The 24,485-nt window shown below is 47.1% G+C and overlaps 1 protein-coding gene across 2 annotated transcripts in view; it reads left to right on the top strand.

Annotated features, from left to right (window-relative positions):
• The window catches only part of NTN4 (netrin 4), a 48,679-nt gene that overhangs the window by 19,705 nt on the left and 4,489 nt on the right, over positions 1 to 24,485 (top strand). For both annotated transcript variants that reach the window (XM_086610135.1, XM_086610133.1), the window contains exons 3-8: positions 2,392 to 2,679; positions 13,086 to 13,212; positions 14,536 to 14,724; positions 20,992 to 21,208; positions 21,923 to 22,035; positions 23,209 to 23,277. In XM_086610135.1, the coding sequence (XP_086466261.1) occupies positions 2,392 to 2,679; positions 13,086 to 13,212; positions 14,536 to 14,724; positions 20,992 to 21,208; positions 21,923 to 22,035; positions 23,209 to 23,277 (1,003 nt within the window). The remainder of the gene's footprint in view (positions 1 to 2,391; positions 2,680 to 13,085; positions 13,213 to 14,535; positions 14,725 to 20,991; positions 21,209 to 21,922; positions 22,036 to 23,208; positions 23,278 to 24,485) is intronic.

Here is a 24,485-nt window from a genome sequence, read left to right as displayed (position 1 = left end):
AATGTTTGTAACATTTTAGGGCCTAAGCAAGAATACTGACTCCATTGAAATCAGCAGCATAACTCCCCCTGAATTCCACGCAGGCAAGATTTAACTCTCTTGACGCAAAGGCGTACTCAGGGTTATTGATCTCCTTGCTGCAATTCTCTTTAGTAGAGCTATAAGCATTGGTTATGTGCATTAAATGAGGATAGATAAACAAGAAAAACTGAAAATTATGAGAAGAAAGTCTGCAGCTGCATCTAGCATAAATTGTTCCCATTTATGTATTTCCTTCGCTGCTTGCATCCAAATCAGGACAAACAAAGAATTCTCTGAGATGCAATTTATGTAATTGCAAGGAATCCAAACTGCTAATTTTTACTTGAAATTCTCAACATGGCATTTTCCATCATCTCCACTAAAAAGAAATCAATGTCTCCAGTTTGGATGTTTCCCAAGGAAATTTCTTTCCATATCTGAAAGAATCTTGTGTTCACAAAGCCACTAATGAGTAAATGTGATCAAAATGTCATTGATTTAAATTTGGGTAAATAACAAGCCTTGAGAGAGGTGCAGGGCCTGAGAGTTGGGTTCACTTGGATTTCTGTTCATAACTGCTTGATATTCTTATTTTAGGAAAGCAGAAAAAGCTCTGTATGTTCCTGAAAAAGAGGAAAAAAATACATTTTTGAAATGTGTTACTATTTATTAATATCCCTCATCAGACTCTGCACTTCCACATGAGGGGCGTACTGCTCACCAACCTTGTCCTCTGACCGCCTTGCCCGGTTAACCTTCTCCCTTATCGATGTCTTTCCGGCAGAAGATGCTGGAATACCTTTGGGAGGGAGCATCTGCAGGATAGCAGCATGGGGCTTGCCAGTACACGGCATCTGGCACCAGCATGCCCGAGCCCCACTGTCATCGGCACGCTGGTAGCCACCACGCTTGGCAGGCCGATGGGACGCACAAAGGCACACTGCTGCCATTCATCTCCAAAACGAACTCTAAGTCTCCTTCCAGGCCTGGACAAAGCTTCCTCTGGCTGGATCCTGGAAGGTCTGGAGACAAGCCAGGTCCCGGGCAGGAGCGGTGCCAGCAGCAGCGGGGCTGGTGGAGGCGGCAGCCAGCAGGCAAAGCCCGCGGGCAGGCGAACTGGCAGCACTGGGGTCACTACTTCCAGGATACGTGAATCCTGGTGAAATAAAAGGGAAGCCTTACGCTGGCTGAGGCGTATCGGTCACATCCTTTGGTAGGAGTGGATTTAGGGAGAGGAGGTTGTGACCCCCGTAAGCGGTGCTGGCAGGTTCGCCTGCTGCCTCTCACCAGGCACCCCGCAGCACCTCCTGGCAAGAAATGATGGTTGCCCTTCACTGCTGCACACCTCCTTGCTGTCCGTAGAAGGCTGGCTGCTGTTTCGGGTACCATGGGTGGTTATCAGGGGGGCAGCGAGGTGATCTGAGGAGGTTTTAAGCCACTGCATCCAGCCGTTAGGCTGCGTCATACCCTCAATCACTCATCAAGTGACTGAATTAATGTTGCTTACAAATATTGTACTTTATCGAGCCTTTGGTGGCTACACAGTGAAGAGTTATTTAACTATTTAGAAAGTGTCACTGTAAGTTAAATGGACCAGTAACTAATACATGTGCTGTAAATGTGTCATTTTATGCCAATAGTGGTTATGTGAGTTATGTGCTGTTTCTGATGTCACGCTGTAGGCAGCTTGACCAAGAAGTTTAAAATAAACCTCTTCAAGAAAATTAGTTATTTTTATCTAGTGCTCTCAATTTTCAGCTTGAGCCAATATTTGCCTATTCAATCAGACCAAAGCTAAAATAAAGACTGACTGATAAGTATTTGTTTAAACTTCAGAAGCCCCCACTTTTCTTTCTTTCTTATCTCAGTTTTCTCAACTATCAGATTGCTGTCACTAATTGCCACACCTAATTACTTTTCCACTAGGAAGCAGCTTGGAACTGATAGGAGCCAAATATTTGGAAATCTGAGCTTTATTTGTTAAAAAATACACTCATTCTGGGGGAGGGAAGGTTAATGAAGAGTCCCTCACCTGAGCATCGCCTGCAGGACTGCCGCTTCCTGCGCTGGGCCATGCCGTGTACCAGCGACAGTAACCTCTGCTTTAAGTTAATGGCAAAATGTCACTTGACACCCTTTGGGTCTGGACTTGTTGTGGAAAGGGACATAGGAGATCGTGGCAGGGGGTCACTGTGCACATGGGGGTGGAGGTGGATTTGCTGCTCCCATCACTTGTGGAGGGGAAAAAGTATCACGACAGCCCAGTGCATCCTCCCAGAGGATGTTCCCATCTCCATCCCACTCCCTGGACCACCACAGGGATGACTGATAACCACCTTTCTGCTTCCCTTTCTGCGTTTCTCTGCCCAGGTGATATACCGAGCCCTGTCACCACCTTACGCTGCAGAGGACCCATACAGCCCAGAAGCCCAGGCGCAGCTGAAGATCACCAACCTTCGAGTGCGGCTGCTGGAGCGGCAGGGCTGTCCCTGCCTCCCGGCTGGACCGGCCACCCAGCCTTCGCAGCCCCCGCCACCCCTGCACTACGCTGTCTACGACTTCATCGTGAAGGGCAGCTGCTTCTGCAATGGCCACGCTGACCACTGTGTCCCCGTCGCTGGATTCAAGCCTGTCAAGGCGGCTGGCGTTTTCCACGTGGTATGTACATGTGCCCAACAACGTCTGCAGTGCAGGAAAGCAGAGTTTTAAAAACAGTAGGGAAGGTATAGAGTCTGATATGGGTCCAAGTATGCGGTATTTGACACTGAATCATAGAATCATAAATGGTTTGGGTTGGAAGGGACCTTAAAGATCATCTACTTCCAACCCCCCTGCCATGGGCAGGGGCACCTTCCACTAGAACAGGTTGCTTAAAGCCTCATCCAACCTGGCATTGAACACCTCCAAGGATGGGGCATCCACAGCTCCTCTGGGCAACCTGTTCCAGTGTTTCACCACCCTCATTGTAAAAAATTTCTTCCTTATATCGAATCAAAATCTACGCTCTTTCATGTGATGCCCTGAATTCCAAGCACAGAGAGCAAAAGAGGTCTTTACAAAGGAGGTGGTCTCCATGTCAGGCTGAAGTGTTGGGCTTCCCTTGTGCTGTGATGTGTGGTCCACTAGGACTCTCATCTTTCAAGGGTGCTCCACAGTAGTTTGTTTATTTCAAGTGGATCCTTAAAAAAAATTGAAATTGCTGACTCCCTGCTTCCCCCAAACGCTAACTTGCAATAACAGAATATCTAAAAGGTAATAAATGCAGGGCATTTTGATGACAAAGGGGTGAAGAGCTTCTCCGAAGGCACTAGACATCTTGTGATTGCCGTTGCTTCTGGAGGATCCGCAGATATTGGGTTGGGTCCTGAACCGAGGGTCCAGAGAGCTGGGTTTTGGCTCTTGCTCCCAAGCTTTCAACTGCACTTTGCAATACCTTTCTCCAAATAAAACCCATATGCTCCAGTTTTGAGAGGACTCCCATCACAAGAGATCTGAGCTCAAATCCCTTGAGACCCACCAAGACCTAAACCCCAGTGCTCCCATGTCCCGAAGAAGCGAGAGCCACTAACTAACCTGTTGGGGAGGTGATGGGCACAGCAGCGGCCGACGTGTTGGATGCCTGCGGCATGTCATGCCAGCACCCTGCCAGTCCGGGGACATTCGCTGCCCCTAACACGTCTTGTCCTTTCTGCCCATCTTGGCTGGCTCTGAAAGTCCTGGCTTTGCTGACAGAGGAGCGGTAGGAAAAGCCGGGCAGTTAAATAAATTGCGCTGAATAATGCTAGAAAGGGAAAGATCATAAAAACGTAAGGCAGTTACTCGAGGTAAGGAGGTCTGGCATCCGTCCAGCTCTTCGGGGAACTCTCATTTCACTTGAATTATGGTCTCAGACATGAAGCAGGCAGCACGTTTCCCTTCTAATAGAGCTGATTTTGCAGCGTCTTGAAAATACACCAATTTGAAAGCGCGCAGCGCTATGATTGATAAGGCTGTTTCAAGTAGCACTGCTCTGCTTTCCACAGATGTTCCCTGAGTGAAAGTCTTTGAAAGGAGCTGTTTGCTTGGGATTATTTCGATGGGATACAGTTGCACGGGAGCATGCCCTGGAGCACTGCTGAGAGTTGTAACAGAGCCTGCAGCCAAACATGCCTCCAGTACGGCTACAGCCTGTGAAAACCATAGTGCGTAGGTATCAGGCAATGCTGTGGGAAAGAATGAAGTGCCAAAATCACACTGAAAACCAAAGCAAGAAATAGCAACAAACCCCTGCGCCGGCCCCAAGGGGACTGGAAATTCAACTCCAGTTATAAATGTGTACGTGGCAGGAGTCCCAAAGGTGACGTTTCTGCAGTGAGGCTGACTCATTTCACTGTGCCTTGCAGCTTATTCCACATACCCCATAAGGGATGCGCCAGTGTAGGGAGGACGTAACCCCATGCTTTGCAGGGTGGGTCAGGGAATGGTAAGATATTTCCTCTCCCAATACCATTTTTCCACCATGGAACTGAGGCAGCTGGGGCTGAGCCTGGTCCATGCCAGGCTCCTGCTCAGTGCAAGGCTGCTGCGATTTGGGGACTGCACTGGCAGCCGCTCATGCATACCAGGCTGGAGTTTGCCAGTGTGTTGCATCAAGATGAGAAGGGAGGATTATTTCCAAGATGCTAGCAAGACATAGGTGTGTGAATGAGTAGAAAAGGGATGGAAGGTTGCAGGGTGGTCTGTGGCTGTTCAGCTGGGAGAAGTCAGAGAAACTTCTGAAAAGAGAGTAGGAGTTCAGAGAGGCAGCGTTTTTGTACATTTCACCAAAAAAGGTCACATAAAAGAGAATTCTTAAGAATTACGATCAGTCATTCAAGTGTGAGATGGGGATTTCAGTCTTGTCTTTATGTAACTGTATCTATACGGGGTTTTAGCATAACCTTCACCGTAAAACTGAGGACAGCAAAAGCTGGGAAGCACATTACCATTTCACAATATGATTATAAAATCTGGCTCTGTTTTTATGCTTGTTTAGACCAGAGCAATCCTGAAGAAAATCTAAGCAAGTTTAAGATCCTTTAAAAAAATAAAACCAAACTTTTCCAGAATAAGTATGTGCAAGTTTTCTTAACCCCCTACTTTTAACTCCCTACTTGGTCGCAGCCCACAGGCAAAATCCTGACTGTAGGCTTAGTTTCAGTCCCTGTTTGGCCAGCGGAAGACCCGGACATGATATATTTGTTTTCTTCTTGGGCTGCTCTGGGCAGTAAGCTGAGGTGTTGTGGCAGCACTGGACATAGCTGGCAGGTCTTGGGCAGATCTCACAAAGCGACCGGAAACATTTCAGCCATCTTACCCAGAGAGGATCTGACAAAGCCAGGCGGGGATACAGGGATGCTGGTGGCTGCTGCTTGGGCAGATTTGGTGCAGGGCCCTGACCTGGGGGACCAGAATGCTCCACTCACCTCAGGACATCAGCCCAGCTCACTGCCGCGGGATTCCTCCCATTGGATGCATTTTTTTTCAGGGCTGGGCCATCGTGTGCTGGGAATCTGACAGTTTCGAGGGAAAATATTCAGAGTGGCTGAAGGCAGGCTAGAAGTCCAGCTTGGCTAGGAGATAATACTGACCAGGGACATCCTCAGGGTGTAGGGATGGGATGCGAACAAGGTTGCTCCATGGACAGCGAGGGGCTCCTTCCACCCCAGCAGAAGCAGCTCTAGCTCTGTTCACTGAGGTGGAATAACCTCCTTTGTGATTCCTCTGAGTCAAGTCAGAGCAAAGGTGGACGTCACAGAGTCCGAACATTCACTGTGAGAAAAAAATATTTCACCTTAGCCGCAACAGCAAAAAGCAATAGCCAGGGCCTGATAAGAGAAGAGGTTTGTTTCTGTGCCCTCATCTCTGTCCAGCTGCAAAACTCTCTGTGATGCTTCTCTCTGTGACAGTCACTGTGTGGGTACCACAGAGCAAAGCTTGCCAGTGATTCCCCCACCCACCCTTTCTCTCCAAATCTCGTCAACAACAGCCCAATGCATGGCCAGAAAAAGATGTTCATGAACAAACACACTGCACACCATCCCATGCAAAGCAGTTGGATCAGTTTGTGACCTGCGTTACATGGTGAAATCCTTGTGTGAATAGAGGAATGGATTCACAGATACAGGAAAGCCCCCCTGATCTTCAGTGGCTGTGAGAAGACTGTTTCTTTCAGGTGACATGCAGCATAGGAGCTTCTCGCCCCTTGCCATGTGCATGGAGCTATTGCAGTGTATGCTTGGCCCCTTACCAGCTAAAGCATCCCTATGCCCTGCTTGCAACCATGGCAAGAGTTGTGAAAGGGGAAGATCAGCCTAGGGACAGGTAGGATCTTGCAGTTTAGGACTCCAAAGTAGGGAAAGCAAACTCAGAGATACCTCGCCTGCGCTGTGCAGTTCTGTCTCATAGTGAGGGCAGGAGTTCATCCATCTCAGAGATTCCTTGGCCCTCCCTGACTGCGGAGTCCTGCAACAGCAATGTGGTTCTCACAGCTGGCCTAAGTTATCAGTGTTAAAGGGCTATGTCCTTGCTGGGCTTCCTGCTTTTGCCCCTATGACATGAGATCCCATTATCAATTGATTACTTTATTATCTTTTTGATAATCAAATATTATCAACTGTCTAATGTTTCCTGCTCTCTCTTTCCTTTCCTCTCCTGCACTCCTACTAGTGCAGCCCTGTCTGCCCATCTTTCAGCTGCATTGAACAGAGTGAGAACAAATGAAGTGGTCTGGGTGTGTTCTTCCTCTTCTTCTCTTTTTCCGTCAATGACAGTTTTAATACTGTGATACAGCAGCTATCTTTGCTCTGACGAAAGAAAATGGGAAACTAGAACCTAGGCATGAAGGAGCTTCAACAGGCTTAAGACACGTGCCCAAAATGGTTTGGTGTGGTGCTGCTGCCACACCGAAACGGTACTGTTGCAATTACGCTTCTACGCTTCTTTAACAGACCAAGGTGCTGTGTCTGTGTAAGTCAGGGACTTTTCCAGGAACTGTGCTGTATTTTCTAGACTAAACAGACAAACCAGTTCAGGAACTTGATGAGTGAATGCAACTGAACTTGATTTCTGGCAGCTGCCTGACAATTAGGCACCAAACCCCAGATATACCTCACTTAATTTGAGGCATTCAGTTGATGTACTCAAAATAGCCAGCTGATCTCCCTGAGCTCCTTCCATAGTTATAAAGGGGTGGGGAGGTGGGATATACTATGGTTGGGATCCTAGGCAGACTGGGCTGCCATGCTAAAGCACTTCTGTAGAGTTGGGGAGGGTAAATATTACTCCCCCTTCCCATGTGGCCAACCCAGTGGCTGTTATAAAGTGTTATCGCGCTACTGACATCAAAAGATGCTGAAGGTCTCCAGCACCGCTGACAGAAGCCTATTGTACAAGGAATTTAAAAAAACCCAAACATCAGACGGCCCCCATACCCTGGACAACAAGCTTTGTATTCTTTCACGGGAAGGAGATAGCATATGAGAATTTTCTCATGCATAAATTTGGTTGTCTGGTGCTTTGGGAAAGAATACGTCCCCATGTGCTGACAGCAGCCAGTAGGCATTGGTTCCAAAATTGGCACGGTAGCTCGAGTGCAACACAGTTTAAAAGCTATCGTTAAGAGACTCAGCGTGAATGCCGTGATTTTCCTTCAGGCTGATATTGCCCATTTTCCATTATAGTTAAAAAAAAAAAGCGCAAATACAATTTTAGCAGTTCCAAGAAAGAAGCTATTAAAAGCAGTTGCCCCTCCCAGCTATTTAGCCTATTTATGCTGTCAGGTCTTTGGCTCATTGATTTTCTTTCAGTATGCATTTGTGTTGGACTCTATATAGTGGGAGAGCTCTTGCAATATAAATCAATTCATAACAGGTGACTGAAAGTGTTTTTCCCTCGACGCAGCATTGCTTTCTCACTGCCCAACATTTTGAAACATGATAAATAGGGAGAAAAGTATTTTATAGGATTTGCCTCAAGAATAAACCCCATGTATTTGCAATCTGAAAGGAAGCGCTGGAAGGTTATAATTCAGCAACAAAAGGCTGTGGAAGGAAGCATGCCCTAGCAACTGTCTTTGTATAGAGAAATCAGTCGCTCGTTTATCTTACAGAAGTCAACTTTTGTAACACTGTTTGCATTGTGCCCTCTAATGACTGACGTTGCGACAGGGCTGTAGAGCTAAGAAGGGAAACAGTGTGAAAGTGAACTGGGATGTAAAGACCCTATGACAAAATGAAAAATGGTATGAGAAGGCTTTGCTGCTTAAGAGAGTCGAGAACTGTGTGAATGCTTAAAGCGGTGAGACGTCCTGGGAATTGTGTTTGTGTACTTAGCGATGCTCCAGCGTGACCCGAGGGGGTATGCCTTATAGTTAAATGTAAATTGAGGCAAATGAAAAGGGAGGAAAAAATGTGCTCTTTCCCTTGTCGATTCGTGTCACATTCTGCCTTCAGAAAGGTGCTGAGACGCCAGAGAAGTCCTTGAGGCTGGGTACATCATTTCCCTGCTCTACCTTGGGTCCCAGCAGAGCTGCCGGGCTGGTTTCTCAGCCCCAGCTCCCAGCTGCTCTCCGTCACGATGGGGAGTTTACAGGGCATAGCAGTCTTGCATCTGGCCCTCCTGCAGCTCTTATGGGCATTAGTTTCACCCAGTGTAGACAGTGTGTTGGCTGTTTTTCACTTCCTGCCACTTCTCTTTTCCTTCTATTATCTCTTCTTCTTGTCCTGTCTTTCTGCTATTTTCAGCTGTCATACTATTTCTTTATAACTAAAAAAAATACCTGTCTGCCTATGGGCTGCAAGAAAGGGCTTGTTAATATTCACTTCTTTCGTTGTTTCTGATGCACAAAAATCTTTTCTGTCATGCTGGAATTATGTAGAAGAAAAGAAACATTTTCTTCAATGGGATAAAGCTGGGATGGAGAGATGTTTAAAGCAGAGCTGGTTTGGGTGGTAATCGTTATAATGCTATTGAAAGAATAAATACATCAGCCTGAGGCAAGCACTTAGGTCTGACTTTCATTAGATATTTGGGAAAAAAAAAGAATAGGGCAGAAAAGGGTATTAACTAAACAGTTGCACTGAAAAAAATTATTAAAGAGCCCATTTCTCTCCCTTCGCTCCATTGAGACTGGTCATTCAGCTGTTTAGCTTGTTCATTAGCAGGCCAGGGCCACTGCAAGACCTGGGGGGACCTAGCAAAGGCAGTTTTCTCAGGGTCCAGGCCTGTTTGAGTAGTGCTGCTGTAAAGGCTCGGCACCACGGGAATTGAGAACCCATCTGCCTTTCCCAAAGTTTGCTCCCAAAGACCTGAGCCTGGGCAGCTGCATCCGATGCAGAAGCAGGGCCAGCCAGGCCATCACACCCTGTGTCCCCATGGGTGCTCACCCAGACACAAGTCCTGCTGAAATGAGTTCCTGGCCTCACAGCAAGCAGGGGTGCACAGGTTTGCAAAGTGTTCATGGCAGGCTGGGCTACTGAACGGCCAGCCCAGCCCACACCGAGCTGAGTGGAGGAGGTGCAGGACCCGCAGTGGGATCTGGGCTTGGGAGGGAGCATCTGATGAAGATGATAACACATCTGGTTGTGATAAACCCTGGAGGAAAGGAGAATGTGAAGCAGCACCCTTATGAGCTTGGGAGCTCTCTAAACACCCGCTGGCTTGATTTGCACCATCTCCAGATTTGGCTTTTTTGCAGTGCTTGCTACAGCAGGATGAAACACCTCACCATGGACTTCTTTTTAATTATTATTTTTTAAGTTGAAAAAAACTCTTTCTTTGGTGTTCACATTCAGATTAAGAAGCTGTCGCACAGCTATTCAGTGGTTACTTATTAGCTCTGCGTGCCAAATTAATGGCTGCACATTAGGGTCTTGGGATATCCGTCCTCTTCTGTTTTATTTTCACCCCACCTCCCCCTGTTTTGGCAACGCAGCATGCTCTATTATACAGTATTTGGGCTTTCAGAAAATGCGGGCTTTTACGCCTTGGGACTGTGAATGCTGCTCGGCGGGGAGTTTTGCCTCTCTCTCTGCTGGTGTCTTGGGATGCTTAATCCTGTGAGGGTTTCTTAGGTGCTGCTGAGTTTCAGAGTTGTACATTATTAATGCTGAGCAGCTGCTGGCTGATTGATCAAGTCCCCACTGATTCTTTGTGTGGCTTTGGCAAGAGGGGAGCTGAATTAGAGGGGTGAGACTGCAGGCTACGAGCACAGGCAGGAGGAGCACATGTAATCCCAAGAGTCCCCATGTCTAAGACGTACCCCTATTTGCAAGTCTTCTCCCATATCCTTCTTACTTTGGCATCATGATCGCTAAAGCACCAAGGGACAACCTGGTTTTGACCATAGAATCATAGAATCATAGAATCATAGAATCATAGAATCATAGAATCATAGAATCATAGAATCATAGAATGGTTAGGGCTGGAAGGGACCTTCAAAGGTCATCTAGTCCAACCCCCCTGCAAGGAACAGGGATATCTCCAATTAGATCAGGTTGCTCAGGGCCTCAATGAGGCCCTGAGCACCATGAGGTGCCTCAATGAGGCAACCATGGCACCCTCCGGCTCCCTCAGGTCACCTTCCCCTCCTGATTACGTACATCCCCAAATCTGGTGGATCTCTCTGCCCTAAGAGCTGGGACAGTCCTGTGAAGAACAAGCTGAAGGATTTCTTTGACCACAGATGTGGTTCAGACTACTACAACCTGTTTAGTCCTAACCACTTGATGGCTAAAGGGCTTGCAAGAAACCCTGACCAAAAATGGCGTCAAAGAGGTAGTGCTCCATCAAAACCACTAGAAGATGATCACACAACCAATATAGGTTTAATCAATTTCTATTTACATGCAGGTGGATGCTTTTAAATGCGTGCGAAGTAACGCTGTAATATTGGCTTGTGTGTGGACTTTGCCTGAAAAATATATGAGAGAAAGAAATGTTATTGAAGAGTGATAATTTTTAGGACTTTTAGTGAGGCATCTGAGAGTTTGAAGAACATTTTGTAGGTGGTAGCAAAAATGAAAATATAAAAACACAAGACACACTTTGAGAACTAAATATTCCCTCTTCAAATTTGTTTCATTTCTTTTCAAACATTAGCACGTATTTAAGTATATATCAATATGATAAGCCAGACAGACCAGCTAGTACCTGCAGTGAGACCAACTAATATCTGCAATGAGGCCAAACAGCACAGAAAGCGATGTTATCTTAGTATTTGCACTTTAGTTGAGATGCTTGCACATTCTATCTATCTGACTCCATCTGTATCTGTCAGTTGTTTACACAGTCCAGTTGCTCTACTGTATTTTGCTTATTCCTACTTTGGTGGTCTAGACATTTTAATAAAGCAGGAAAGGATCACTCAAAAAGTTTTTGAAATATTTTGTTATTTGCATTGCTGCTGAAAAGTCTCTTAAGGACTTTCAAGGTCAGTTTTGAAGTTTTTTCTGTGCCGGTTACATCTGACCCCTGTGAGATAGCAGCTGAAATCTATTAATTAAAAATAAATAAATCAGAAAGTCATCATTAGCCAGGAGTGAGGGGGTGTGTTTGTGTGTGTGTGCACCTACGTAACAAGCAGGAGCTGTTTACAACATGTTCAAGGTCCTCTTCAGCTCTGTTTGCTGTTCAGATTTTTCACAGGAACCTTTTTCATGGCAGGTCTCAGCAGCAAGTCATACAGTTAGGAACAGCACACTTGTAAAACCACAAATTAAACAGAGTGGAAGGCAGAATTTCCCACTAGCAGTTAAAGCCATGCCCCAGCTCCAGGCTGTGTCACTCCCGATGCCAAAAGCAGCCAGCGGCTGCTGCAGCTCCCTGGCTCCGTTGGTTTTATGGCCAACCTGTGGCATGAGCACAGGGCCACGCTGGCAGAGCAGGCCGAGGTCTCTGGCTCGTTGCTGAGCAGCAGGAGAAGCCGAACCATGGCCATTTAATTACCTTCCTTTCTCTATCACTTTCCCCGTGACTGCTGAAGGAAGGGGCTCTAGGGTGGTAAGGCACCGCTCAACTTGTGTTTCAGCAAATGCAGGATGCCAGCTGTGCCTCGAGCCTGGCCGTGCATCAGACATCTGGAGAGATTTGCAGCTACAATGCTCTTAGTAAAACTGTATTTAAAAGCAGAACATCAAGCAGAGAAAAACTGCAAGCACAGGCAGCCCTCAAAATAGCCATGGTAGGTATCTGCCCGCCACACTCCATGGGAAAAGGCAGGCCCTCAGCCTTGCCGGCAGAGCCATGCTGCTTCAGAGCTTGATTTCATTGCATCTGGGGCCTGCCGGGCTGCTCTTACCCTCTGGCTACCTCCTGTTTTCTTTGCATTTGCCAACAGCGTGAGTAATGCCAGCGGCTGACTGGGCAGCTGGCACCAAGCGTGCTACGCTGGCTTTTCATCTCTAATTACCCCCTCACACTAGGCTGTCTAGCTGTTAAATTATCTATCTGTCGTGAACGTAGCTGAGTCACTCATGGTCCTTGTGCTGCCCTTGGTTCTTCTTTTGTGGGGCAAAAATTCTGCCTAGGATGCGTAGATACCTATGTTTCAGGGGGTTGAATTTCTTTTTTTTTTCATACTTGCTTATGTTGGTGATGACTGGGCACACAGAGCTGGGTGCTGAGATTGTGGGTGCTCTTCCTGCAGTACTGCAAAGGTGTATTCATATTTGTGAGGGAGAAAAAGTGTTTCCCAAGGATGCTTTGAATCTTGGCTTTTTTTAATCTCTCCTGGAAATTCATGCTGCGACTGGCAACTCTTTACTGAAGATCCTTCTAATTCTCAAAAAAAAAAAAAAAAAAAGGTATGATTGTACAATACCATGACATGCACATCCACAAATATGAATCTAATTGAAAGTGTGACTGCAGGATATTTGCCTTTGGCTGAACTGGACATCAAATCAGAAGACGTTGTGCTAGCCCTCTTTCTAGTCTGTGCAATAGCATCTAACTGGCATGGTATCTCCTGTACGTGAGCATTACTTGTGCCCCAGAGACTCTTTCGGCTTTACTGTGGGTGATCCTTGCTCTCTTTCCCCTACTAGGTTCATGGGAAATGCATGTGCAAGCACAACACAGCAGGGTCCCACTGCCAGCACTGCGCCCCACTCTACAATGACCAGCCGTGGCAGGCTGCCGACGGCAAAACCGGAGCCCCCAAAGAGTGTCAGTGTAAGTAGCCAGCCAAGAACAGTGTCTCTAGAGCCTCTGCCGGGGTGAAATGCTTCCTCCTTGTGTTTCCAAGAGGCAGCAGCTACTGGGGCAGTGGGCTGGTGCTCGCAACGCATCTCAGGGAGTGGAGAGCCAATGCCATGCTCCTGCCCAGCACCCAACGCATGTTTGTGTGGCAGGGACGGCCCTGTTTGCACAGCTCCTCACTTGGAAATCCTGATGAGACTATCTTGTTTGTCAGTTTGGCCTTTCTGTGGGACCAAAGCGCATCTCCTAGAGGTATGGTCTTCTGCTGTGGGAAGACTGCAGCCTGCTGGGGTGCCTTGGAGGCAGTGGGGGACCAGCACTGTCCCCTCCATAGGCACCACTGACAAATATGCTTGTGGGAGATATGGCCTTCTGCTGCTGGACATGGGCTCTGCTCACCCCATGGGTGCTGAGGGCAGGAGGAGCCATGGGCTCTGGGAGGTTCAAGGATTACTGCTGCGGTGCCAGGGAGGGATGCTCAGGGTGAGAGCAGGCTGCAGGGGACCGCAGAAGTCACAGAGTGATCTGCTTTGGTAACAGCAACAGTCCAGCCAGAAGGGTGCCAAGGATTAGCCACACCACCCCAGGAAGGCTGGCAGGCATGCTGAGTGCCGTCCTGCCATGGCTACCATGCCATCAATGCTTAAGCTAGCATCAGCCTGCCTAGGTGGGCTGCAATCCCACTCACTGCAGTACGGATGTTCCTCAAGGGACTGAGAGTGAATCCCTGTTTCCACCAGCAGAATTTGATGAGCAGGAGTGGGAATAGATCTCACCTGGCTCCCAACTTCAGGCGTGTGGGCATCCTGACTTCCTCCACTGCCAGAGCATGGAGAAGGGGATGCTCACTCTCTCTCACACGCCTCCCCTCCACCTGCCTGTTCCCTCCGTCAGATGCAAGGAGCATCCTGACAGCACCCAGGTGGCAGATGCTGTACGGGGTGCTGCTGGTTTCTAAAACAGGGAGGGAAGGATTCTGCCCCAGCAGGACCAGTGAATGTGGGAGGTTTCCCTGCGCCAGTCTGACCACGTTGCTGTCCTTGTACTGGGAAACCCGTATAGGGGTTAAAGAAATTATTTCAACAGAGTTAAAGAAATTTTTTTGTAAATGTCACCTATAGAGGTTGGGAAGCATGGGTGAAAATGTGATGATACTTCATGCATTTGAATGAATAACGGGTTCAGAGGTCAGGTCTCCCATTCCAAAACATAGTTTGAGGTTTTGTGTCTCTTTTCTGTAGATGAACATCTTTCACTGCTTTAATGAGTCTTTCTGTTCCCTTTGCTTCGTCTCAGCGTGCAAGTGCAATGGGCATGCCGACACTTGTCATTTCGACATGGATGCGTGGCTAGCATCGGGCAATCGCAGTGGTGGTGTATGCGACAACTGTCAGCACAACACAGAAGGGCAACACTGCCAGCGCTGCAAGCCGGGCTTCTACCGGGACCTCAGGAAGCCCTTCTCTGCCCCGGATGCCTGCAAACGTAAGTCAGCGACCTTTCACTAGTAAAATGTTTCTCAAGTGGGAGGGTGTGAAAGGAAAGGTGAGATCTTCCTGGCCCTCCTCGAAGCAATCTTCTTGTTTCAGTGAAGGACAGGGAGCTCCTTGAATTCCCTTTTTGATGTTGTTTGCAAAAAGCAATGGTGCAGTTTGCAGGGCGAAAGCCCGAAGACGCTGTTGACAAATCTATCCAGAGGATTCCTGTAGCTTGGGGCCAGGGGAAAAGAGATGATTCATTGACTTTTGAGCTATTTTTGGAGAGCAAAAGCCGCATCATGTTTGCATGTTCTCCTTGTTTGGCGATTGCTGCAATCTCAGAAGTGGGGTGCCTCAGCCAAACAGGGGTGCAGCTGATAAATAGCATCGCCCACCAGTGCGTGTTCACAGCAGCAGCAGGTGGATATGGAGAGGGAGACAGGAACATGAGCTAAGTGATATTCCATAAGATGTGACACCGAGGAGGCCAGGCCAAAAGCAATGACTCGACCACATGTGAAATTAAATACTTCCCAAGCAAAAGCAGCGATCCAAAAGTCACGCTCCCAGGGACTACTGTGAGGATGGTGACTCACCGTGGGGGACTCCGGATCCCCAAACCGCACTGAGGATATCACACTGGTGAGCTAAATATAGGGTGCAGGCATGCTCTCCGTTCTGCACCTACGGCCACCCACGGGCTTCACCAGATTTCTCCTCACTGATGCAAATCTGGAGGAGGACCTTCATGGGTGGCAGAAAAAAATCCAGCTGACACTCTGCTTGTGTCATTTGAGGGGACACTGAGTACATCTCTCTCCTCCAAAGGAGAAGTATCTGCATTTAAAGGAAGAGAAACCCTTCTGCGTTGAGGAGCTGCACCCATGCCTGGGAGGGTGCATATGGTTTCACTTTCATCTGTGAGGTCTGGTGGGGAACAACCACTTGTCCCCATCCCTCACTGCACATCATCCTCATGAGACTCCCGTCAGCCTCGCCAGCCTGTCGCAGAAGTCCTCCTCCTCTCCACCTTTCACTCGTTGCAAGGAGGAGCAGCAACAGCTGAACCGCCTGTTTTACAGCCCTAATTCTCTTTATGAAAACAGAACTGACCACAGTTCTCCATTACTTGTGTAAATAATTGTTTCACTGCTGTAGTATGTACACAAATTTGTTTTTTTAAACAGTGAATTTAAAAACTTTTTTAAAGTTCCTTTACCTACTTGTGTACATCAAAGTTCCAAGTCTCCTCTGAAATATTAGATATTCTCCCTCCATAGTTACTGCCAGAACTTAGGCAACAAACTTTTGTTTTGGAGTCTCATTAGTCAAAAAAAAAGGTTTAAATCTTGTACTTTGACTCAGAGCAGAGGCTTGAGGGGGGGTTTCTAACACATGAATTCAACTTTGCTGAATAAAATAACCCCAACTGGATTAATTGACTGCTGATAGATAACACAGGACAAAAGACCGAAATAAATTCTGTATGGGACCCTTAAGCTCTGAAATGTGCTTTTACTGGGGTTGTGCTGCCTTCACTAGGATTGTAATTCCTGATGCTTTTTACGTCCCAGCTCCCATCAGGAAAGAGCACACGCTTTTCCGAGGCCATTGAAGCCAAGTCAAGCTTTGGCACTGTTTGATTGCAGTCTTCTGAACACCTAAAAATAACACCGTTCGCCTTAGAGATGGTAGGAACAGCCACCATCTCCTGTGACATCTCATGCAGCCCATCAAGGAGATGGAGTTTCACAAGGGACCTGTCGTAGGGTTTTCCTGGTGCCAAAACGCCAGGTCCAAATCCCGTGACTGTTTGGAGCGTCCGAGAGGAAGTCAAACGGCATCTCCTGGGCTGGCCAGCATGGAGCATCCTTCCTAGCAAAACCAGATGGAAACAGAGGTCATGGGATGTATCACTGCAAAACAGCCACGCCTTGAAGAGAAGGCTGCCAACAGCCTGCTTGTGCCTGTGTGCAAGTTAGACCAGCACTAATGAAGTCAGGCATTACATCACGTCATTAGCTATATGTCAGCCAAATCCCAGGAGACTCGATTAAAAAGATTCTCCCCCACCCTTCTGGGCAGGAGGAAGCTGTGGAGATGAGATGATTAATGGGTATTTTTGTTGACATATGCCAGTGCTCAGTCCACTCGGCTTTCTGCATTCATCTCTAAATCACTGGCCTGTGGCATTCCACTTTCCACATTTTTGCCCCCCAAAAAAGTGTGCCTGAATAAAGGCTATAAATTTGTTTCTGTTACTCTTTCATGCAACAATCCAGCCTCTTTATAGACCACTGTGTGTTCATGAACTCTGGTATTTAAAGGCCAAAGGTAACAAATATTTTGCAAGAACTGCAAGATAGCCTTGAGTACAGTAAGAAAAAATCTACATTTATTTACCTTCTGCATTAGGTACATCTACCTTGTTACTCTTTTTGTTTTGTTTTGGGTTTTTTTGTATTTATGAATTACAGAGCATGAAGCACTCAAGCATCTCGGGAAGACAACTTTCCCCAGCATAAACTAGGTTCCACAAAAATGTAAGGGTTATCTGGATGCTTTCCTTTCAGACACCCTATTGCTACAAACACACAGATTATGTCTCTCGGAGCGTTTCAGACCCTCACTGATGCTCTCCTCCCTAAGACCCCATCACTGTTTCCCTTCTGGTCTCCTGCTGCCAGGGCTGCTCCCTGCACCCAGGGACCTGGCATCTCACAAGGGAGCCCAGCAGCTTGCAAATGACTAATGACTGTTAAATTAAATTATATGAGACCGATTACAGCCTATATGCCTGGCACATTTCCAAGGACCGTGCCATGGTCTGCAATAACAAGGGACGTGCGTGATTCTCTGTTGTTCTTTCTGGGAAGGCCATGGAGTTGCCTGCTTGCTTCCGGCTCGAGGCACCGTTATTGCTCAAGCGCGGGGTAGCATTGAAAATTTAAAAATACCAAGGTCAAAGTAAATAAAGGAGTTGTTAAGCCATTATCTTTGAGAATACTTTAAAGATTCTTGTAGGCGAAGAGTATATATAATATTTGCTCAGGAGTAGGTGTGTACCCGATAAAACGAGACGTTCTGCCATTTAAAACAGCAATCTGATGACTCTTTCCCCCCACCATACCTATCAGTCCTTTTCTTTACACCCCGCATGAATTTTTAAGCCTCAGCTACAGTATAATTGCACACAATAAATCGGGGTTTATAATTGCCGAGTTTATTTTTGCTTTTCAACTGTAGGTTTTTGAGGGTAAATATTTGTCATTTCCAAAGGTTAGCTGGCAGCTGAAGAAACCACAACAATATCGCCAAACCAAGGTGGGGGAATCCAGCTCTGCTGGAGTCTCATTCACTGGGTTTTGATCGCAATCAGCACATGCGATGCCGGGACACGCGGCTGCTAATTCACATGTGTGTGGAAGTCACGTGCAAAATATTGCTAGGTATGTAGTGCAGGGTGGTAAATTGGCATTTTAACAATGCTACTTGCAAATCAAAAAGAAAGCAGAAAGATCAAGGTTGTGGAAGGTTTCTCTTGCTCTAGGCTAGTGGTGCCCAGCCAGCCTTTCTCTCACTGGAGCTCCTTTGGCCTTGGAAATTTGGCCCCCAGCTTCCCTGGTGAGGTGGCCATGGCACATGTGACAGGCACTGTCCCGAAGCCTCGCATTGAGAGTCTCATGCTCTGCGCTTATATGTCCACCGCAAAGTACCACCCAACATTGTCTGTAGCTGCTTTGTTGGCTGCTCAGCTGCTCCTCTCACCTTCCTGGGAGTGGGTCTCCTACTATCTGCGCTGCAGCAAGGTGCAGATTGGTCGGAAGGAGAAAAATGTGGTCTAAAACCAACACACAGCCCAGCATCCCATGAGGGAGCAGTGGCTGCAGCTGCCAAATGTTGTATAATCAATCCTGCAGTCCTTTCCTTCCTGTCACTGCCATATTATGGAAGCACTTGGTCCGATTTTATAGAATCATAGAATGGTTTTCATGCATTTCCTACAAAGTCAGTGCAACATGCTCTCATTTGAGCTCTAGAGTCTCATTTCTGTGCTTGGTGCATGGTGATGGGCTGCACTTTTATATCTCTGCATTGCTCAGCACATTCCCACTGCGGCATGTCACAAATGTTTACCATGTTGTAAATTGCCACCCAAAGCATCCAGATTAATAGCACTTAGTGTCATCTTGGGCCTCCATCCAAGATGCAAAACTAAAAAGCTTGAATTTGCCAGCCACCAGTGGAAAGCAGGTTGGCGCCTTGGTAGCTCCTAGGGGAGCAGTCAGGAAGGACGGAGTCCACAAAGGTGGGTGTGCAGCCCTAGTAGAATTGATCAACCTTTACAACACATCTCTCTGCAGCTTTTATTAAAAAGTATAGCCAACTACATTATCATTTCTAATTGCCATTTTAATTGCCTAGGAGCTTGCTGCATCTTTCTTCATAACAGCCTTTGCAAATTTACTGCTCTTGCCTCACCAAAGTGTTACCACTGCCATTAAATTTTCCCTTAGGAAAAAGATTGTGTGAAAATTGTGTCTCAACCCCAATTAAGGTTGGATGTAAAACTCAGCTGAAACTCAATCGAAACAGGACGAAATCTCTCTGAACAGTGGGTTTAGCTCACTGACTGCAGGAGACTAGAAGAGCTTTAAGTGCTTGATATTTCCCCTGAAGGGGCTGAGGAATGCCAGAAATACCCACCACATCTAGTAGGAAAAGAGAGCATTTGGCTACATGTGTCAGGTGTAAAACACTTCACAGACTTCAGGAGAAAGGTATGCGAGTCTCGGGGAGCACTGTTGAAAACTATGCTATTAAAGGTACCAGAGTTCACTGCCTGCAGCTAGTTATGCAGTTTGTGGAGAGGCTTTCTAATCTTTTAATTTTATATAATTATATTTGCTTGGGAATGGAAAGGGTGGGGGAAATTTGAGGATTACTTTGGCAAAGATTTTGGAATCGTAGTCGCCTCTAAGTTAACTGCCAATATTAACCTATCCTTTAATATTTTGAAACAGCACTCCAGGTATGTTGAATCCCTGAAACCACAAAAATGCTATCAGACCAAAATTAAATATATGTGTGCAGTAATAAGAATTTTAAAAGAAAGAAAGATTGTGTTGCATGCAGTGGCTTTTCTGCTTTATTGCCTTCACAGTTGCAAAATAAAAATATTTGTATTAAAATTTGGTGAAAATTTTCCCTCCAAATGATATTTTTGCAGAAATTTTACATTTTTATGTAAATTGAATTTTAGACAAAAGTCTTTCGGCAAGGAATTTTTTGCCATTGTGCACAAGGCTGACCATAACACGTCCTAGTCAGAGAACCAGATCTTGAGGGAAGGAGAGCACAAGTCACCTAGCTACTGGTCCTGTGAGGCACCACATTGTCTGCTGGCCAGGCCAAATGGTCAGGTTTGGCTCCCACTTTTGATAACTGTACTTCTGATCGTCAAAAAGATTAACATCTTTGGGGGAAAAAAGATTGTCATCTTGCAACAGACATAAATTACATTTATGAGGAAGAAAAGTCCTAAGAAGTAGACAAGAAAAACATCACACCACCTATTTTAAGACATCTTTTCTGATTTGTGAGAATGGCCATTTCTCCCAGTGTGTCCCGGTACACTTCCAGTGCATTGTTCTGCTGCAAGGGGCTGTGGGGGAGCTAAAAAGAGCAGTCAGCCTTTTTGCATGCACTCTGCAAACCCATGTCCTGGCATATCTGCGAAAGCAAGTAGTCAGTGTCTTCATTCTTTTATGTTTTCAAATGATGGCTTTAAAAGAACATGAGACGGAGACAGAGGGGTACTTTTTGCTCAGGCTCCACTTTAATTAAAATGACCATTCTGAGGGGGGGTTTTAACCTCCTGGATGCAAGACAGTTGTAATTACTTTAGGAAGCAATTATGCTCTGATTCACTTTTGCAAGGAAGCACCCACGGCTGCTTAAACGTCATTGTCAGCCGGGCACATCCCTGGGTGCTTGGCTGGACTGGAGTCCGGATACTACAAGGAAAGTAATAGAGGCCTGTTAGGCAAAACAGAACGTGAAACCAGGGTAGGTCGACTAATTAAGATACCTCACAGAAGTTAAAAGTCATACAGTTTCTAAAGGGAGACTCCGGTCAGATTCATCCAGGTGAGAGGAAAAAAAAGCCCAGATGCATCCTTGTCCCTAGGCAGAGTGGTGGTTCCTCAGGCATCTCCTGTGCCTTCGTCCCACAGAGCTTTTGCACTCACAGACGCTCTCTCTTCCCCCGCAGCCTGCTCCTGCCACCCCCTGGGATCAGCCATGCTCCCCCTGGGCCCTCGCACCTTCTGCGACCCCAGCACCGGCGACTGCCCCTGCAAGCCCGGCGTGGGGGGGCCCCACTGCGACCGCTGCCTCCCCGGCTACTGGGGCTTCGGTGCCTACGGCTGCCGCCCCTGCGACTGCGCCCGCAGCTGTGACCCCCACACCGGCGACTGCCGCAGCAGCAGGTCAGTTCGGGGGGTCTCGGCCACCCTCCTCCAGCCTCAGCAATCCCCCCCCTTCCTCTGTCCCAGGGAAGGCACTGCTCCGACTTGATTAACACATGCCATGCGGTCAGAAAAATATTCATTATATAAAACGTTTGGGGTTTGATATGGTCAGGAATTAGGGATGGAGTGGGAGCTGAGGCTGCAGTTCACCTGGCTGCCTGGCACACCGGTGGCAGGGCACCAGCAAGGCTGGATTATTGGCTCTCAGTGCTGGTGTTAATGCATGGGGTATTTGCCATAACCTTCACTAGTGCTTCCTCTCCATGAGCAAAATGTGAGACTTGGGGGGATCTGAGCAAGAGGAGACCAAAGGGTTAATGTTATTCTGTTGCAACACGGCTTGCATTAACTGTGCTAGACTTAGAGTCAGGCTTTGACTTTCAGAAGACAGTGCATTTTAGTAATACCTCACTCTCCAGATCTTATATGTTGCTTTTTTTTTAACCACACTGAAGATATTTAGAGTATATAAATCCCAGTAATGCATTTTAAACCCAAAATGGATTCATGACCCACTGACGACACTCAACCTGTTTACTTTCCAAAGCTGCCCCTTGTGTTTAAAACCACCAAGATGAGCAGTCATGTTGCATCCAGAGGACGGGTTGGTAGTGGCCCTGCTTTCCACTGGCTCTAGAAGGAAGGCTGACCATCTTCCTTTCCTCCCAACAGCTCGGACATGACCTGGCACCATGAAGCACCTCCTTTCCAGGCGGTGCTCAACGAGAGCGAGCCCACCTGGGACTGGGAGGATGAGCAGGGCTTCTCGGCGCTCCGGCACTCTGGTAGGACTTTGGCTTTGCGTGTGTTTCCCTGCCCCATCCCACCTGCCAACAGCCAGCCCGGATAGTAATTGTAAATAGTGCCCTGGCAGTTGCAGAAGTGGATGGATGTTTCCCTGTTAATGTCCTGTGCGACCACCTCCTTCTCTTCCATGAGCTGGAGGAGCCTGATGGCTTTTACCCTGATGGCTTGTCCCCTCAGTGTGAGGACATGCAGACCCTTTAGGCAGATGCTCCACACTGAAAGCCTGCACCCAGCATTTAGCTGTCAGTAAGGCAAGAGTTGCCTGCCTGGATTTGTAGCCCCAGCTCTGAATTTTGAAGCTGAAAACTCTCTTTATTTTGTCCATCATGTTTTAAACATGTCTTTGTATTCACTAGAACTACCACATGTTGGACAAACCAGCAATGTTATTTAGAGGGTGATTTTTGCCACTTTACAGACAGGGAATTGGAAATTTCCAAATAACAATTTATTTCCCCGATACCCACAACAATTTTGGCATCAATCGCAGCTTACGATGCAATTCGAGACTACCTAGCGTTTCAGCTACGGATTCAGCTGGGGAAGTTATTTCCCCCCCAGTCTGGAGGAGGCGGGCGCTGCGTGAGGTTGCTGCGAGGCAGTTTGTCCCCGTGGCGCAGCGTCCGGCTGTCCACGCTTGTAATCGCTGCATGCAAGCAGGCAAGCGTGGTTTCCTGCGTTTTCAGAAGGCGGCATGATAAAATCTCAAAGATACAATAATTGAGTTAATTGAGGGGAAAGCTCCGTCGTTTGTCTGGGCAGCTTCATTTTAAACGTAAATAAGTATATCGTGTTATTCTTTGTTCTAAGATCGCGGAAGTCATTAATCTGCCTTAACCTCTGCAACGTTTCCTTTTAAAATTTTGTCTGGTACATTACAATGTGGAAAATACCACAGGGAAAGACATGCGTGTTATTTGCATCCCGAGGCAAAATAATAAGGCCTTTATTTCCTTTCTCATCAAATTGTAAACAAGGAATAATTGCCCTTGGACTAAGATTGCATATTCAGCCTGCATCTGAAAATAAGGCTTTTTCTGCATGGAACTTGTGGACCACGTGAAAACCTCTGGCAGGTCCCAGGCTCTGCTGCAAAGGCTCCTGTCTTCTAAGTATAATCCACAGCCATTTGCTTCCTTCTCTGTCCCCAGGTAAATGCGAATGTAAAGAGCAAGTTTTAGGGAATCCCAAGGTCTTCTGCGGGATGAAGTACACCTACGGTGAGTTGCGGGTGAGGTGGCGGGGAGGTAAAGGGAGGTGCTGCCAGGCAGTGCAAGAGTGTGAAGCATGAGAGGTGCTGCTGGGTGCACTGCTCTGTCCCTGCCAACTCATGGGCTACTTAGTCTGGGGGCAGATCTTTGACCTTTCCAAAACGTGTGGATATCGTGGTGCCAAGTCAAGGCGAGTGAAGCATCTTGCTCTGTTACTCACTTCTCTTGCTACCAAAATACTCTTGTGCCAAAATCATGGGAGGACAATAGCAGGAGGGGCCCCTAAGAGGTTGTCTAGGTCTGAGACAGACTGGAAAGCACTGTTACCAAAATGGGTCACTCAAACTCTGTCTGTAGACCAGGCTCCCCAAGAACAGTCTAGAAATCACTATATCTGAATCACCTTGAATGTAAGGAGGGACAGTGATCACCACACAAGCCACTGCACAGAGAAAACGGCTCTGGCAGCTACTGGGAGCTTCCCCCTGTCAACAAAGTTCAACTGTTGCAATGGGGTGATGTATATTGTCTATATCTCTATTGGATTTAAATGAATGAGAGGAGGCACTTTGTTTCCCAAGACATCTCCGGTGTGTGCCAGCGAACCGCCTCCTTCATACCGCAGCAGAGCAAAGAATGCTCTGTGAGCACTCCCTTCCTTCACAGTCTTTCAGGGGTCTCTTGCACCTGTTTTGTCTCGCACTGAAGTCGAAAACGCACAGAGAGATAACCCCTACCTGCGCGGGCTGCAGAGCAACCTACAAAGGGAAGTTCAAGGGGCCGCCAGCTGTTGAAATATAGCCCTGGCTTAGCGATATTAGGAAAAAAAATCTGATTCTGCTTTGCTTTGCTCCCTGGCTGCGATAGTGACCGTGTTTAATCTTGCAAAAGATAAGAAATTGGAAAAAAAAATGTTACAAAAACCTCAAGTTCATAAATCTTATCTAAAGTGCACTCGGGCTTCCCACCCTTTCATCACTCAACATGCAAAGGTGTCAGCTAAACTGGAGAGATAGATGAGTTACAGTGCTCATTGTGAGCTTCAGGAGGCCGTACAGGAGGAGGAGAGGATTCCCTGCGCTTCCTAATGTGCAGCACTGAATAAAGCGCCACTATACAGTGATACCTACCACCATAGGTATCAGTGATACCTACCACCATAGGTATCGGCATGGTCAGGGGGAGGCTCATGCGTGGGACCTGAGCCCTAAGCCTCC

Source organism: Tauraco erythrolophus, chromosome 4 (genome assembly GCF_009769465.1).
Source record: "Tauraco erythrolophus isolate bTauEry1 chromosome 4, bTauEry1.pri, whole genome shotgun sequence".
Lineage (NCBI taxonomy): Eukaryota > Metazoa > Chordata > Aves > Musophagiformes > Musophagidae > Tauraco > Tauraco erythrolophus.
Note: the sequence above shows the minus strand (reverse complement) of the source record. Positions and strands in the feature narration are given on the sequence as shown.